The sequence below is a fragment of the Chlorocebus sabaeus genome, chromosome 20 (genome assembly GCF_047675955.1).
Source record: "Chlorocebus sabaeus isolate Y175 chromosome 20, mChlSab1.0.hap1, whole genome shotgun sequence".
NCBI lineage: Eukaryota > Metazoa > Chordata > Mammalia > Primates > Cercopithecidae > Chlorocebus > Chlorocebus sabaeus.
This window is the reverse complement of record NC_132923.1, coordinates 124985085-125000387: the sequence shown is the minus strand read 5'-3', so window position 1 is coordinate 125000387 and position 15303 is coordinate 124985085. Positions and strand designations below refer to the sequence as shown.

The following is a 15303-nucleotide window of genomic DNA, read 5'->3' as shown; positions in this document are numbered from 1 at the left end:
TACACAGGTGAATCACAGGGCAAGATTGGAAACATGGCCAAAGATGAGGATAGCAAAAAGTCTGGAACCAGAACTGCTGACTTCACATTGTTAAATATGAAGAGGAGAAGCTGGAAAAATCAGCATCAGTCAAAATGATCCATGTCACATCTGATTCCGGTCAGTACAGTGTTGGGATAGGGTATCTGTTCTCAGTAGCAGCCTGTTTACCACATTTCTCTTGAACTGGCCACAAGCGTCCTACTTAATTTGACATGATATGCCTGGAAAATGTACACATGTGTTTGGTATAATGTAGCCACAGAGGCCAATCACGATTTTTATTTTCATGGCGTGCATCAAATTTTTACTATAGTAAATCCACAAGTAAAGGAACGTCTTACTAGGTAAGACTAATGGCACTCAGAAGCCCTCTTCAGTGACATTCTGATGGATACCATTTTGGGGGAACTTGGGTTGATTTATTGTTTTATTTAAATCTCAGGGTGTTGGGCCAGGCACGGAGGCTCACACCTATAATCCCAGCATTTTGAGAGGCCGAGACAGGAGGACTGCTTGAGCCCAGGAGTTTGAGACCAGCCTGGGCAACACAGGGAGACCCTGTCTCCTTAAAAAAAAAAAAAAAAATAGAAATCTCAAGGTATTTATTTTGCTACATATGTTTCTGGTTGCAGATTTCTCTATGATAAGCTAGTCATTAGACCTCTAGTTGTTAGTGTTTGTGCTACTGTTTTATCAAACTCTTTGGAGCTGTCACTTGTCAGTACTACAGGTTAAGTGTCCCTTATCAGAAAATCCAAAATGCTGGAAAATCCAAAACTTTTTGAATGCCAACACGATGCTCAGAGAAAATACTCATTGGCACATTCAGATTTTGGATTTCAGATTGTTGGATTTGGGATGTTGAACAAGTATAATGCAAATATTAAAAAAAAAAAAATTCTGAAATCCAAAACACTTCTGGTCCCAAGCATTTCAGATAAGGGTTACTCAAGCTGAAGCAACCTTACCTCCTACCTTTGTATTTTAGGAAGGCAGTCCTGCCTTTATGATATAGGACTCCCAACTCTTGTCCACTGATGTGTGGCCACTTATGGCTTCAGTATTAAAAAGCCTCCAGGCATTGGCTTGAGGGAAGGCCAGAGGTAAAGGCAAGAAGCCTTTGATCCTGAATCCATAAATTTAGAAGTCTTTCTAGTTCTCCTTTAAGCCCTGAGCACTTTGGAGAGCGGAATATTGGAATTTGGTTGTTTTCTCTACCCAGAGTAACTATGGAATGTAAGATGGTTATAAGTCTAGCCTGGCACAGTGGGGTGTGCCTGTAGTCCCAGCTACTTGGGAGGCTGAGGCAGGAGGATTTCTTGAGCCCTGGAATTCAAGGCCCAAGGCCAGCCTGGGCAATATAGCAAGACTCCATCTCAAAAAAAGATGATTTTAAGTCAAAATAATGACTTATAAAATAGAACCTGCTAATAACAAACATTCAAAAATCGCATACACCTAAATGAATGTTGTGTTTTAAAGCAAGCTTTTCCAACCCATGGCCCAACACAGATTCATACACCTTTTTAAAACATGAGTTTTTTTGAGATTTTCTTTTTTTAGCTCATCAGCCATTGTTAGTGTATTTTATGTGTGGCCCAAGATAATTATTCTTCCAAAGTGGTCCAGGGAAGCCAAAAGATTGGACACCCCTGTGTCAGTAGTCTTTCTTGGTCTCACATCTTTTTCTGCACCTGCTTCCCTCTTTGTTTTCCATTGCTTCACTCAACTTAGCTGTACCCTCTGCGTTTGTTCTTTGGAGGGGCAGTGGGACTGGGCTGGAGAAGGGATCTCGTCCTTCTGAGCTTTTCTGCTGTGCATTCACGTGCTGCTGGCTAGTGAGCAGCCTCCATACATGCAGTGGAGGAGGAGATGCCTTCAAGAGAAGCACACCCGTACTACACTTGGAAATAAGGCTGTGTGATAGATCTCTTGCTCTTCACAGGTGGGTCTCTTTGTGGACTTTTTTGTGCGACTCTTCACCCAACTCAAGTTCGGAGTGGTACAGTCATGTATCCTTTTCACGGTTCCTGGTGTTCGTGGACTTCAGTGGTCACCAAGGTTCTTTCTTACATAGAAATGGGTTTAACAGTAAACATGATATTAGAAGGGCCACTTATTAGCTATTCAGCTTTAATATTTTTAATGATCACTGAAAGATGCAAAAGCAGGACTTTAATAAACAAAGACATACCCATGTTTGTGGTTGATGAGATTACAGATGCCACAAAGATGCCTGTACTCCCCAGTCTGTAAATTTAATGTAGTTCCAATCAAAATTCCAGTAGAATTTGTTGTGGGACTCAGAAGTTCTTTCTAAATTTGTGTAGAAGAGTAAAGGGCCAAAAGTAGTGAGTCAGTACAGTTCTGAACGACAAGAAGGTGGACCTGACGCTGCCAGATATCAAGTCTTATAAAATTTACAAGTTTGGGGAGTTAGGAAAAATTTTTAAAAAGTCAAACAATTGAGGATTCCGTCATTGAAATTGGTCACATTGGTGTATGAATACCTAGACAGTGGAAAATGATAGAGAAGCAGAAACTGGCCCTCACATGCGTGGAACTTTGGTGAATGACAGTTAATACTACACATCTGCGAGGGAGTGCTGAATGGTTTAATAAAAGATGCTGTGTTATTTAATAAATAAAAATACACATCTCTGTAGTCCCAGCTACTTAGGAGGTGAGCCCAGGAGTTTGAGGCTGTAGTGCACCATGGCTGTGTCTGGGCAACATAGCAAGACCCTGTCTTTAAAAAAAAAAAAAAAAAAAAGATTCTGGGACATGGGTGATCCATATGGAAAAATAGTTTTATTCCTATTTCATACTATAAATAAAGATAAATTCCAGATGAAAATGTAAATATGCAAAACAAAACTTTAGGAGACTATATGTTGTCAAGAGTAGGGAATAATTTCTTAAAACTCCAAAAGGCACAGATTATAAGAAAAAACATCAATGGCTGGGTGCATTGGCTCATGCCTGTAATCCCAGCACTTTGGGAGGCTGAGGCAGGCAGATCACCTGAGGTCAGGAGTTCAAGACCAGCCTGGTTAACATGATGAAACCCTGTCTCTACTAAAAATACAAAAAATTAGCTGGGCTTGGTGGCAGGTGCCTGTAATCCTAGCTACTTCGGAGGCTGAGGCGGGAGAATTGCTTGAACCCAGGAGATGGAGGTTGCAGTGAGCCAAGATCATGCCATTGCACTCCAGCCTGGGCAACAAAAGCGAAATTCTGTCTCAAAAAAAAAAAAAAAAAATCAATAAACTTGACCACATCAAAGTACATATTTTATTTATAAAGACAAAAACTCCAAAATAACAACAATAAAGCACCATAAAGTGAAAAACAAGTCCACAGCCTGAAAGAGGTTATTTACTATGCAGTTAAGAGGCAGATAATTAGTATCCAGAATACAGGAAGTGGCTGGGCATGGTGGCTCACGCCTATAATCCCAGCACTTTGGGAGGCCGAGGCAGGCGGATCACTTGAGGTCAGGAGTTCGAGACCAGCTTGGCCAACATGGTGAAACCCTGTCTCTACTAAAAATACAAAATTAGCCTGGTGTGGTGGTGTGCACCTTTAGTCCCAGATACTTGGGAGGCAGAGGCAGGAGAATCACTTGAACCCAGGAGGCAGAGGTTGCAGTGAGTCGAGATTGTAACACTGTACTCCAGCCTGGGTGACAGAGTAAGACTGATTCAAAAAAAAGAACACAGGAAGAACTCCTGCAACACAATCAGAAAAAAAAAAACAGATGGTCCAATAGAAGGAAAACAAGCAAAAGATGTGAACTGGAATTCTCAAAAGAGAAAAACTGAGTAAACCTCTGGAAAAAGGAAGGTGCACATTCCTGTGACTCATAAATTCCTCTTACAGACGTCAACCATAGACATGTGCGAAGGTGATGATTATAGCTTTGTGATAGCAAAAAGCTGGAATCACCAAATGGGGGAATGGAAAAATTGTGGCACATTCATGTGGTATCATTTTAGACATCATGTCATTTCTGTAGATTATAAAACAAAAATAATTTTAGACAGAAGTGAAAGTGAGGCTGGGCGTGGTAGCTCACGCCTGTAATCCCAGCACTTTGGGAGGCCGAGGCGGGCGGATCACGAGGTCAGGAGATCAAGACCATCCTGGCTAACACGGTGAAACCCCATCTCTGCTAAAAAATACAAAAAATTATCCGGGCGAGGTGGCGGGCGCCTGTAGTCCCAGCTACTTGGGAGGCTGAGGCAGGAGAATGGCGTAAACCCGGGAGGCGGAGCTTGCAGTGAGCCGAGATCGTGCCACTGCACTCCAGCCTGGGCGATGAGCAAGACTCCATCTCAAAAAAAAAAAGAAGTGAAAGTGAACGAACCACAGAGCTGTGTGTATCAACATGGCTAATTCTCAAGAACTTAATGTTCAGAAAAAAAAAGAGGAAGTTACAGAATATAGAAGTGCCGTGTACAACAGTATGGACGCTTGAAATATGCACAATAATTTCAGGTTAATGGTTTCTCCCAGGGGAGAGAGGAAGGAAAACTGTTTTTTTATTTTGTTTCTTAAAATGATATCGAATGTTTTATTTTTCAAAAATACCTGGAGCACATATGGCACATTGTGGAGATTTGTTAAAGCTGAGGTTGTGAGGGTATGGGTATTTGTTACTTTTTGTAATGTTTGAAGTATTTCCTAATGTCAAAGGCATCTCAAACAATTTTTTTGTTTTTTTTTTCTGAGACAGTGTCTCGCTCTGTCACCCAGGCTGGAGTGTGGTGGCGCGATCTCAGCTCACTGCAAGCTCCGCCTCCTGGGTTTACGCCATTCTCCTGCCTCAGCCTCCCGAGTAGCTGGGACTACAGGCGCCCACCACCATACCCGGCTATTTTTTTGTATTTTTAGTAGAGATGAGGTTTCACCTTGTTAGCCAGGATGGTCTCGATCTCTTGACCTCGTGATCTGCCCACCTCGGCCTCCCAAAGTGCTGGGATTACAGGCGTGAGCCACCGTGTCCAGCTTTTTTTTTCTTTTTTTAAGAGATGAGGTCTCACGCTGTTGCCTGGGCTGGAGTGCAGTGGTGCAATGACAGCTCACTGCAGCCTCAGCCTCCCAGGCTCAAGCGATCCTCCCACCTTAGCTTCTTGAGTAGCTGGGACCATAGGCATGTACTACCATGCCCAACTAATGTTTGTATTTTTTGTAGCGACATGGTCTCACTATGTTGCCCAGGCTGGCCTCCAACTCCTAAGGTCAAGCGTTCCTCCTGCCTCAGCCTCCCAAAGTGTTGGGATTACAGGCATGAGCCATCGCACCCAGTCATCTCAGGCATTTTCAAAAAATTTTTATATATGGAGAAAAAGTGCACTCAGCAGACAGCATGATCCAAAGGAGAAGCAGCTGCACCCTCTCACGTGATGACGGGGACACCCCTCGGCTGATCAACACAGTTTCCTTAACCCAGTTTCTGCAGCGGTGGAGGAGTGTAGCCAGAAAGGCTGCCTCGCTCTCTCTCTCCTTGAACTCCTGGGTTTTAACCTCACCTTTGTCTTCCTGGCAAGCCTCCTTGTTCTCATTGAGGTGAGGTGGTTTGATTCACCTGCTCGCTTAGGAGGTTTTAGAGTCCCACACCCCTTTTCCCCACCTCCTTCCAGAATGTCAGGAAACTGAGAATGCAGATTCCTGCAGAAAGTGGCCTCTTGTTCACTGAAGATAAAGGTTTCACCCTCTGGTGAGATTAAAGAAAAATCCAGATTAGGATGGTGGGTCTCAGCCTTGGCAGTACATTAGAATTCCCTGGAGAACTTTTTAAAAAAATCTACCTGAGCCCCAGTTCTGACACATGAGAACCTGTGGAATTGAGGTGCCCGAATTGATTGTTGAGAGGTTCCCCAGGTGATGCTGATTCACAGGGAACTTGTGCAGATTCTGCGGGGAGGAAAAAAAGGGGAAAGGGCTGAAAACAAAATTGTTGGGTGCCATACTCACTACCTGGGTGACAGGATCATTTGTATCCCAAACCTCAGCATCATGCAATATCCCCTTGTAACAGACCTGCACATGCAATCCCTGAATCTAAAATAAAAGTTGAAATTATTTTTCTTTAAAAAGTGCAAGTCCGGCCACTTTGGGAGGCCAAGGCGGGCGGATCACCTGAGGTCGGGAGTTCAAGACCAGCCTGACCAACGTGGAGAAACCCTGTCTCTACTAAAAATACAAAATTAGCCGGGCATGGTGGCACATGCCTGTAATCCCAGCTACTCGGGTGGCTGAGGCAGGAGATCACTGGAACCCGGGAGGCGGAGGTTGCAGTGAGCCAAGATCACGCCATTGCACTCCAGCCTGGGCAACAAGAGTGAAACTCTGTCTCAAAAAAAAAAAAAAAAAAGGGCAAGTCCTCCCATTGCTCCTCAGACCTCCTGAGTCAGATCCTCTGGCATGGGGTCCAGCAGCTGTGGTTTAGCAAGCCCTCCAGGTGATGCTGACGCTGCTAATGAAGGTGGCCAGCTCTCCCTCTTCCGCTGCCCAGGTTGTTGAGGGTAAACCAGAGAACCAATGGATTTTAAGTTATGGGTGTACCTGCTCTACTCCATCAGCCCGTGGCAGCAGGTTCTGGGATACCCGAGGTCAAATGCTATCTGAATGGTGTGAAGGTGCCAGGAATCGTCCGTCTACGGACCCTGCTCTGCAAGGTCCTTGGAGTGCTGTTCAGTGTGGCCGGAGGTAAGAAGGGTCCAACTTATATCCTTCAAATACTCAAGGGGCAGAGATGACAAGAAGCATGACATATTTCAGTTATTAGATTTGAACTGCAGGGCCCAGCCTCAAACAACTAATGTTTGCACTTTTTGTTGATGGGCTCTTTTTAAAATGCAGACACTGAGACACTGTTCGTATGTTACCATTCAGATACCTGACAAACACACTCTTCAGTTTTGGAATTTGGAATTTAGTTTGTGGAATTCGCTTCTGTCAAAATCAGCAAGCGTTTTTGTGTCAACAGCCAGATAGTAAATATTTCAGGCTTTGTGGGCCAAGAATCAGAATGGAAGCTCTTATGTTGATGCTTATGTAACCATTTACATTTGTCCACTTAAGAACGTAAAAGCCGGTCTTAGTTCTCAAGCTGTGCAAAACCAGGTGGGGAGCTGGTGGTCTGGCCTCACAGGCTATCATTTGCTGACACGCAATTTAGAATGTGGAGTGTTTTTTCTTCTAGCAAGACTTGAAATGGAGCTTATTTGGTGGGAATTTGGTTCTTTCTCTTATAAAGTCTTAGGATCATCTCTGTTTAGTTGTCAGGAGAAAAGGTTTTGTAACCAAGGTCTCCTGACCCAGGGACATTTCTGCGCTGACCAATGGTCTTCCCTTTTTCACCCTGCCCAGGGCTCTTTGTGGGGAAGGAAGGCCCCATGATCCACAGTGGTTCAGTGGTGGGAGCTGGCCTCCCTCAGGTAAGGTGGGAGAGGGTGTGGGCCTCCCGGACAGGCCTAGTGGGAGGTCTGTGGTTACACTGGGCCAAATCCATTCGGACACCCCTGACATCACATTGGAACCTGGTGCCATTCTGGCTTGATATGAAAACCATGTGTCTGTCTCTCAGGAAAGGGCATAACTTATACTTGGAAGTTTTAATGATGCCCTGCTGAACCCTAGGAGCAGAAATGTGACAGAGAGAAAAACTAGGACACAGGCAGATGAAAGTCACTGGATGCTTCTGCAGCCATCGCCAGGCGCCTCCATAGAGAGTGGGGTGGATCATCTCAGTGCCGCCAGATCCAAGAGGCCTGAAGCATCGACTGACATGGTTTTAGGCACAGTTCCATGCTGATTCTAGCTGGCGTGGTACAGTCATAATAACAGCTGCTGGTTGAGTGGTCTATGTGCCAGACGCTGCATATACTAATTGCTTTCTCCTCATAGCCACCTTCAATGATTTGTTGCTGTTACCCCCATCCTCAGATGGGGAAACTGAGGTTTAGAGATGTTGAGGCACTAGCTCGAGACCTCAAAACTCCCGTTCTTAGGGGCTGCTCCAGATCCCTGGGCTGCGTTGGAGAAGTCTCCGTTCCCTGTGAACTGTCACTCACAGTCATTTCCCTCTCCAGTCCTGAGAAGAGGGAGTTACTGTAGTTGGGAGTCTCTGAGGTGAAGGAGGGAAGATTCTTTCTTCCAGAGCTCGTCTTTTGGTCTCTCTCCTGCTACTGCCTCAAGCACCAGATCTGGCAGAAGTGAGCCAAGGGGTGGAAGGAGTGGGCATCAGCGTGCGCTGTTGTGGAGCCGACCGAGCACAGGCTCTGGGCCCTTCTCTTCCTGGCGCTGCCGAGCAGAGCGGACTCAGTCTTCCGCAATGGCGTCCCCTTCCCTCAGCTCAGCCATTTCCCTTTTTCCTTTCTGACTTGTTGACTCTGCACAAAATGGGATTTCAGAAGGTCCTAGAAATTTGGGGGCAGGAAAAATAAGCTCCTCCCAAGGATGGGGGTGGGGATCTCCTTTTTCCCAAGTTTTTTTATTTTTATCTTTCGAGACGGAGTCTTACTCTGTCGCCTAGGCTGAAGCGCAATGGTGCCGTCTCTGCTCACTACAACCTCCACCTCCCGGGTTCAAGTGATTCTCCTGGCTCAGCCTCCCAAGTAGCTGGGATTACAGGCACATGCCACCATGCCTGGCTAAATTTTGTATTTTTAGTAGAGACAGGGTTTTGCCATGTTGGCCAGGCTGGTCTCTGACTCCTGACGTTAGGTGATCAGCCGCCTGGCTCGGCCTCCCAAAGTGCTGGGATTACAGGCGTGAGCCATGAGCCACCATGCCCGGCCTCCTTTTTTCCCAAGTCGCTGTTCTGGACTTTCCTTCCTGCAGCACACTTACCCAGGTGTGCTCAAGCAGCGGGGCCTCCCCTAGTGCTGTGGATTCCTGCAGTTTCAGTCCTTCTAGACTGCCCCGACCTGTTTTCTCTCTTTTTTTTTTTTCTTTTTGCACAATTACTGGGGTACAGGTGGTATTTGGTTATATGAATAGGCTGTTTAATGGCTCTCTTTTTCTCTCGCTTTAGTTTCAGAGCATCTCCTTAAGGAAGATCCAGTTTAACTTCCCCTATTTCCGTAGCGACAGGTATGGAAAGGTTAGAAATTGGTTTTTTTTTGGAAGCAACATGTTCATGCACTGCGAGTCAGACTCAATACTTGCTCTAGTCTGGCATAGTGTCCCCTGCTGGGAAACCCGACTGTAGGAGAAGGGGGCGGGCTTTGAACTTTTCTTCTGGAAGTAAGCCAAAGCACCAGGCTAGCATCGTGACTTTTATTTTGTCATGCCATAAGCCCTAGACGCATCTCAGGCAAGTGAAAATGGTCCCAGATTAAAAACCCAACCAAGAAAGGCCTCAGACAGGCATATTCTTAGGAAGGCATTTTGTATTCCCCAGTGATTCACTTGGTCAGCCACCCTCCTGGGTCAGAACGTGGTAGACTTTTTAGCCCTGTATCAGATGTGTGTGTTACTGACCTGCATGCCTTGTAAGGCTCTTTCAATCAGAGACCCGGTTTAGAGTCACGGACCACTTTCTCTTTGTATTCCTGCAAGTCTGGCACATACCCAGAAGGCACCTTGATGTTTTTACGGATGCTGGGGTTTTCTGGAAGGAAGATCTGGTGGGAACATGGTACAGCAGTGATCGCGCCAATCTTCAATCTGCCCCTGAGCTGGGGGCTGAGATTCTGAGATCACAGAAAACACAGAGGTCAGGGGCTCCTGTTCCCAGGCGGAGTAGCCGCCGTGCTGAAAGAGACTCTGGTGCTGAGGTGTGTGGCTCTCGGGTGGGCGTGCTCGCGGCAGAGGCTGCCTCCCCAGGGACCTGCCCTTCAGGATCCCTGCCTGTTCAGTTCATAGGTGTGAGAGAAAATGTTCATGATAAGGAAATCAGAAACCGCATTTTGTGGGCTGAGGGCTGTTTTTTGGATAACCCATCTCTCTCCTCTCCTCAGAGACAAGAGAGACTTTGTATCAGCAGGAGCGGCTGCTGGAGTTGCTGCAGCTTTCGGGGCCCCAATCGGGGGTACCTTGTTCAGTCTAGAGGAGGGTTCGTCCTTCTGGAACCAAGGGCTCACATGGAAAGTGGTGAGGAGGACCTTCAGTGAAAGCCACCTCCCAGACTTAACCACAGGCCCCGAATTACACTCGGTGTCCCTTACTTGGTACATGGAATGGTCGTTTTGATGAGACTTGGGGGGGTCGACTGGATCAGAAGCAGCTTTGCTCTTGTGCCCATAACCTCCACACTGGACTGTCTGTACTTCTTGTATCAATACCCTTCCCAACCCCAAATCAAACTGCTGTTACCCACTTACTTTTTGAGATGGAGTCTCACTCTGTTGCCCAGGCTGGAGGGCAGTGACACGATCTCGGCTCAGTGCAACCTCTGCCTCCTGAGTTCAAGCGATTCTCCTGCCTTAGCCTCCTGTGTAGCTGGGATTGTAGGCACCTGCCATCACGCCCAGCTAATTTTTGTATTTTTAGTAGGGACGGGGTTTCACCATGTTGGCCAGGCTGGTCTTGAACTCCTGACATCAAGTGATCCACCCGCCTTGGCTTCCCAAAGTGTTGGGATTACAGGCGTGAGCCACCGCGCCCGGCCTTGTTATCTTCTCTTGATGAATCACCTGCCATGAAAATGTGAAACTGGCTGTTGTCATAAAGCAGGAAGTGATGGGGCTTGGACTGGAACTGGTCTCCTCCCTCGGAGCAGGCTGTCCTTCCCTTTGCATTGATCCTTCCTTTTGGTGCAAGGTCTTGTCCATAAAGACTCTAAATAGACTGTCATAGTAGAGTCGGCTGCTGGAATGGAAGCTTCTTAAAACCCGATCTAGAGTAGGTCACACCTGGGGTGTATCTACTGCAAGGGTGACCAGATCCCCGTACCCTGATGTGGATTCTGCAGGTCTCTGCATAGAGCAGTGGGTACCAGGAGGAGGGGTCGGTAGAGAGTAGGACATGCCACTCCTGAACCTTCTTGTGTTTTGTCACCTCTCCCTTAGCTCTTTTGTTCCATGTCTGCCACCTTCACCCTCAACTTCTTCCGTTCTGGGATTCAGTTTGGAAGCTGGGGTTCCTTCCAGCTCCCTGGATTGCTGAACTTTGGCGAGTTTAAGGTATGTTTGTCCTTTCCCGCAGGATTTCTAATTTGACCCATGAACATTTCCTGTGAAGTGAAGGACCAGAGAGAAATGAGCAGAGGGCTAGGTACAGCTTCCAGGGGCACGTCTCGCCCATTAGCCTCTGCCATGCGGGGAAGCAGCCCCACTCTTGCTTCTGTCTTCTCTTCTGTCTCTTCCGGTTCTCATGGCTGCTATGGTTTTTCTCTCCCTCTCCCTTTCCCCTTCTCTCAGTGCTCTGACTCTGATAAAAAATGTCATCTCTGGACAGCTATGGATTTGGGTTTCTTCGTCGTGATGGGGGTCATTGGGGGCCTCCTGGGAGCCACATTCAACTGTCTGAACAAGAGGCTTGCAAAGTACCGTATGCGAAACGTGCACCCGAAACCTAAGCTCGTCAGGTATCTGCTCAGTCGCCTCCCCCCAGCCTCCTGTGGCTCTGTGAGCTTGGTGTGGGCCGCGCCATCTCTCCCGAGGAGCAGACCCTGCCTCCATGGCTTTGATTTCTCATCTAAGACTGAGAATCTGCACACGGCCATGCATCTGCCCTACTTGACAGGCCAAAGGGCTGAGCCAGCTTAATTTATGTCAGAGTTACTGGTTGACTCCCTGCCTGTCCTGACTTGCCACTTGGACACATGACAAGGTCAGAAGGGTCACCATGACCCTGCCGAGCAGCTTGCTCTCAGGAGACTTCTCGCCCCAGGACTTATAATGGAAAGCCATTCATTCCTTGGAGAGAGATGATGTGGACGTAGCAGCCCACTTTAACTGCCCACTTTTTACAAACAAATTGCTGGAATACAGCAAGTCACTGATGAATTCTGCACACGTGTTGACTGACCAGGGGCTGCTGTGAATGCTCTTTGGAGAAATTGGGGTTGGGGGTAGGCAGGGTTATGTTTTGAATTCCTGAGACCGCAGCTTCTTTCTGTGGCGTTAATAACAGCTGTGCTTTGCCTCCTAGAGTCTTGGAGAGCCTCCTGGTGTCTCTGGTAACCACCGTGGTGGTGTTTGTGGCCTCGATGGTGTTGGGAGAATGCCGACAGATGTCCTCCTCGAGTCAAATCGGTAATGACTCATTCCAGCTCCAGGTAACCCCAGTGCACCTGCTATCTTTATCCCATACCCACGAGGAAGAATCCAGAAATGTATGACCTTCCTCTGTTGAGAACTGATAGATGTGTTGGGTTCATCCTTCCACACCCATACCCGAGCGCTGAGAGATACGGGAATTTGTAGTCATCTTTTTACCTAAGAGCAGGTGCACACCAAATGTCCTATGTCTTTGCCACTTCTGTGAACAGCCCTGGCGTCACAGAGGGAACTCCTCTCTGTTGAACAACATTCATGGGAAACAGACACTTGGGAAGCTGACAGCAAGGTGCTTTCCGAGCCCCAGTTACTCTTCCACCTCCCTTTGCCTGAAGGGGCCACAGCCCAGAGGCTTAGCACCCACCTCCTCACCTCTGTGACTATGACAGTCACTCTTGAAATGAGAGGAAGAGATGTCTGTGTCAGGGCAAGGAGGCTCCTCTCTTCCCAGCATCCTCTGCCTCTTCCCGGCGTTGGGTCCTTCGCGGGTGTGCTGCCCTCCTGCACTTCTCCTTTTCCCTTCTTTGGGGGCGCGATATTTTCCAGAGGCTTTCCCCGAGAAGTGGGTCCCATGAGGTAGTCCATGGAGCCTACCCCACGCTGTTTTTTTGGTCCAACCCAGTGGCTCTGAGAGCCACACCTGTCGTTCAGTGAGTCAGCCAGATGTGTGATTCCAGCCCTCGGCTGCAGACGGGTGAGCATTCTCTTAAGAGAAGTCGGCCCTCCACATTTGTGCATCCTGCATCCGTGGAATTACATAGGGCAAACCAACTGTGGAGCACATATATTCAGGATGCAAAACATAAAAAAAAAACAAGACAACAGTAAAAAATAATGCAAAGAAGAAACAGTACAGTATAACAATTATTTACATAGCATTTACATTGTATTAGGGTATGATAAATCTAGAGATGATTTAAAAGTATATAAGAGGACCTACATAGGTTATATGCAAATATATACCATTTTATATCTGGGACTTGAGCGTCCCTGGATTTTGGTATCCATCGGGATCCTGGACTCTATCTCTGGTGAATACTGAGGGACAACTGTACTCTCTTCTTGTTGCTTCTCAGTAAACCCTCGAAACTCTCAGATCCCCATTGGGGCCCTTGTCTTGGAGGACAGCCTCTTCAGTGTCCCTAGTTATATGTATATATTATATATATATACACGCACACACATATATATATAGTGTGTGTATATATATATTATATTTTTGTTTGTTTTGTTTTTTTTGAGATGGAGTCTTACTCTGTTACCCAGGCTGGAGTGCAGTGGTGCAATCTTGGCCCACTGCAACTTCCACCTTCCAGATTCAAGCAATTCTCCTGCCTCAGCCTCCCGAGTAGCTAGGATTATAGGCGTCCACCACCATGCCCAGCTAATTTTGTATTTTTAGTAGAGACAGGGTTTCACTATGTTGGCCAGGCTGGTCTTGAACTCCTGACCTCAAGTGATCCGCCTGCCTCGGCCTCCCAAAGTGCTAGGATTACAGGTGTGAGTCACCACGCCTAGGCTGGTGTGTATATATATATTCTTAAAGGGTCAAGGGAAAAAAAAGAATATGCCGCAGAGACTGTATGTCACTGGCAACCTCTAAAATATTTACTGTCTGGCTCTTTACGGAAAAGTTTGCTGACCCCTGTTACTAGTTATTCCCAAGCCCAGCTTGTTACCAGACGGATACCTTGATGCATGTGATTTAAAGCGTACAAAACACGATTCTATGGTCAAATGTGCTAAGAATTAAATATGCTGCTTCATCTTTTTAGAGACAGGATCTCACTCTGTCACCCAGGCTGGAGTACAGTGGTGTGATCATAGCTTACTGTAACCTCAAACTCCTGGGCTCAAGCGATCCTCCCATCTCAGCCTCCCGAGTAGCTGGGACTACAGGTGCATGCCATCACATCCAGCTTATTTTTATAGAGACAAGATCTCACTGTGTTGCCGAGGGTGGTCTTGAACTTCTGGCCTAAAACGATCTCCTGCTTTGGCCTCCCAAAGTGCTAGGATTACAGGCGCAAGCCACAGCATCCAACCTAAATACGTTCCTTTATTACAGAACTTCTGGGGCCTTATTCCCATAAGTGTTATAAATGTTTGGTGTCTTTATTGTGTACCAGATGTTCCACTGAGCACTTTATATGATTTCATTTAATCCTTACTAGCACTGTGCTGGCCAGTAGTTGCGCCCCCATTTTACAGCTAAGGAAGCTGAGGCACAGTGTGGTCTTGACCAGAAACCTTCAGCTAGTCATATATGGTGAGAGGGTAGGTGTTGTTACCATTTTATAGGTGAGGAAATTGTCACAAAATGAAATATTCTTCTCAAGGTCACTAGAGAGTGGCAGAGTTACAGACAAAGCCATCTGATTTTGGAGCCTGTGCTCAGCTTTTAGCAGACACACTGATTTCCAAGAATTGCTAGGATGTTTCTCAATGCAGTTGACCACAGGACTCTTTCCGGAAAGCCTTCAGGACTGAACTTCCTCCAGACAGTTTGGGAAGCACTGCATGTGTCTATTATGAAGCCGTCAGCTGAGCTCATCCCCCATGCACTCCACAACGCTGAGGCTCTGCACACGGCTCACCTGTGCCAAGTGCTGCCAGTCAGCAGTGCCGTACTGTTTCCGCAGCAGCCTGCATCCCTCTGTATTGCCCGGCCTATTTCACCTGGCGGGGTCATACAAACCACCCCCGGTATCGTTATCACGTCCACATAAGGGCATCTCCACAGCGTCATCAATAAATGTCATCCAGAAGAAACCCATAGCCTTGATTAACCTTTGTAATAACACTCCCTGTTTACATGCACAGTGATAGGTGTGAAGTACAACCTTGTATTGTTGTACACTGTCAACTAGAAAATAAAACAGCATACTTGAAACACCCTTGCCCTCCGGCAGGGATCCCATCTTCCCACACAGAATGATGGCAAGCAAATGAGGTCTAAAATGTGTAGAAGTAGAAATCATCTCTTTTTCTGCTTGGGTTCTGCTCCCCAGTTGGGGTCTAGGAGGAG

General features: G+C 46.8%; 1 protein-coding gene across 2 annotated transcripts in view; it reads left to right on the top strand.

The window, feature by feature from the left end:
• The window catches only part of CLCN6 (chloride voltage-gated channel 6), a 38999-nt gene that overhangs the window by 13686 nt on the left and 10010 nt on the right, over positions 1 to 15303 (top strand). For both annotated transcript variants that reach the window (XR_494504.3, XM_007980533.3), the window contains exons 5-13: positions 1988 to 2054; positions 5507 to 5613; positions 6630 to 6756; positions 7420 to 7487; positions 9086 to 9144; positions 10014 to 10146; positions 11064 to 11177; positions 11415 to 11581; positions 12148 to 12274. Coding sequence is in view for 1 of the 2 variants with exons in the window: in XM_007980533.3 (XP_007978724.1) it covers positions 1988 to 2054; positions 5507 to 5613; positions 6630 to 6756; positions 7420 to 7487; positions 9086 to 9144; positions 10014 to 10146; positions 11064 to 11177; positions 11415 to 11581; positions 12148 to 12274 (969 nt within the window). In the remaining variant the exon portion in view is untranslated. The remainder of the gene's footprint in view (positions 1 to 1987; positions 2055 to 5506; positions 5614 to 6629; positions 6757 to 7419; positions 7488 to 9085; positions 9145 to 10013; positions 10147 to 11063; positions 11178 to 11414; positions 11582 to 12147; positions 12275 to 15303) is intronic.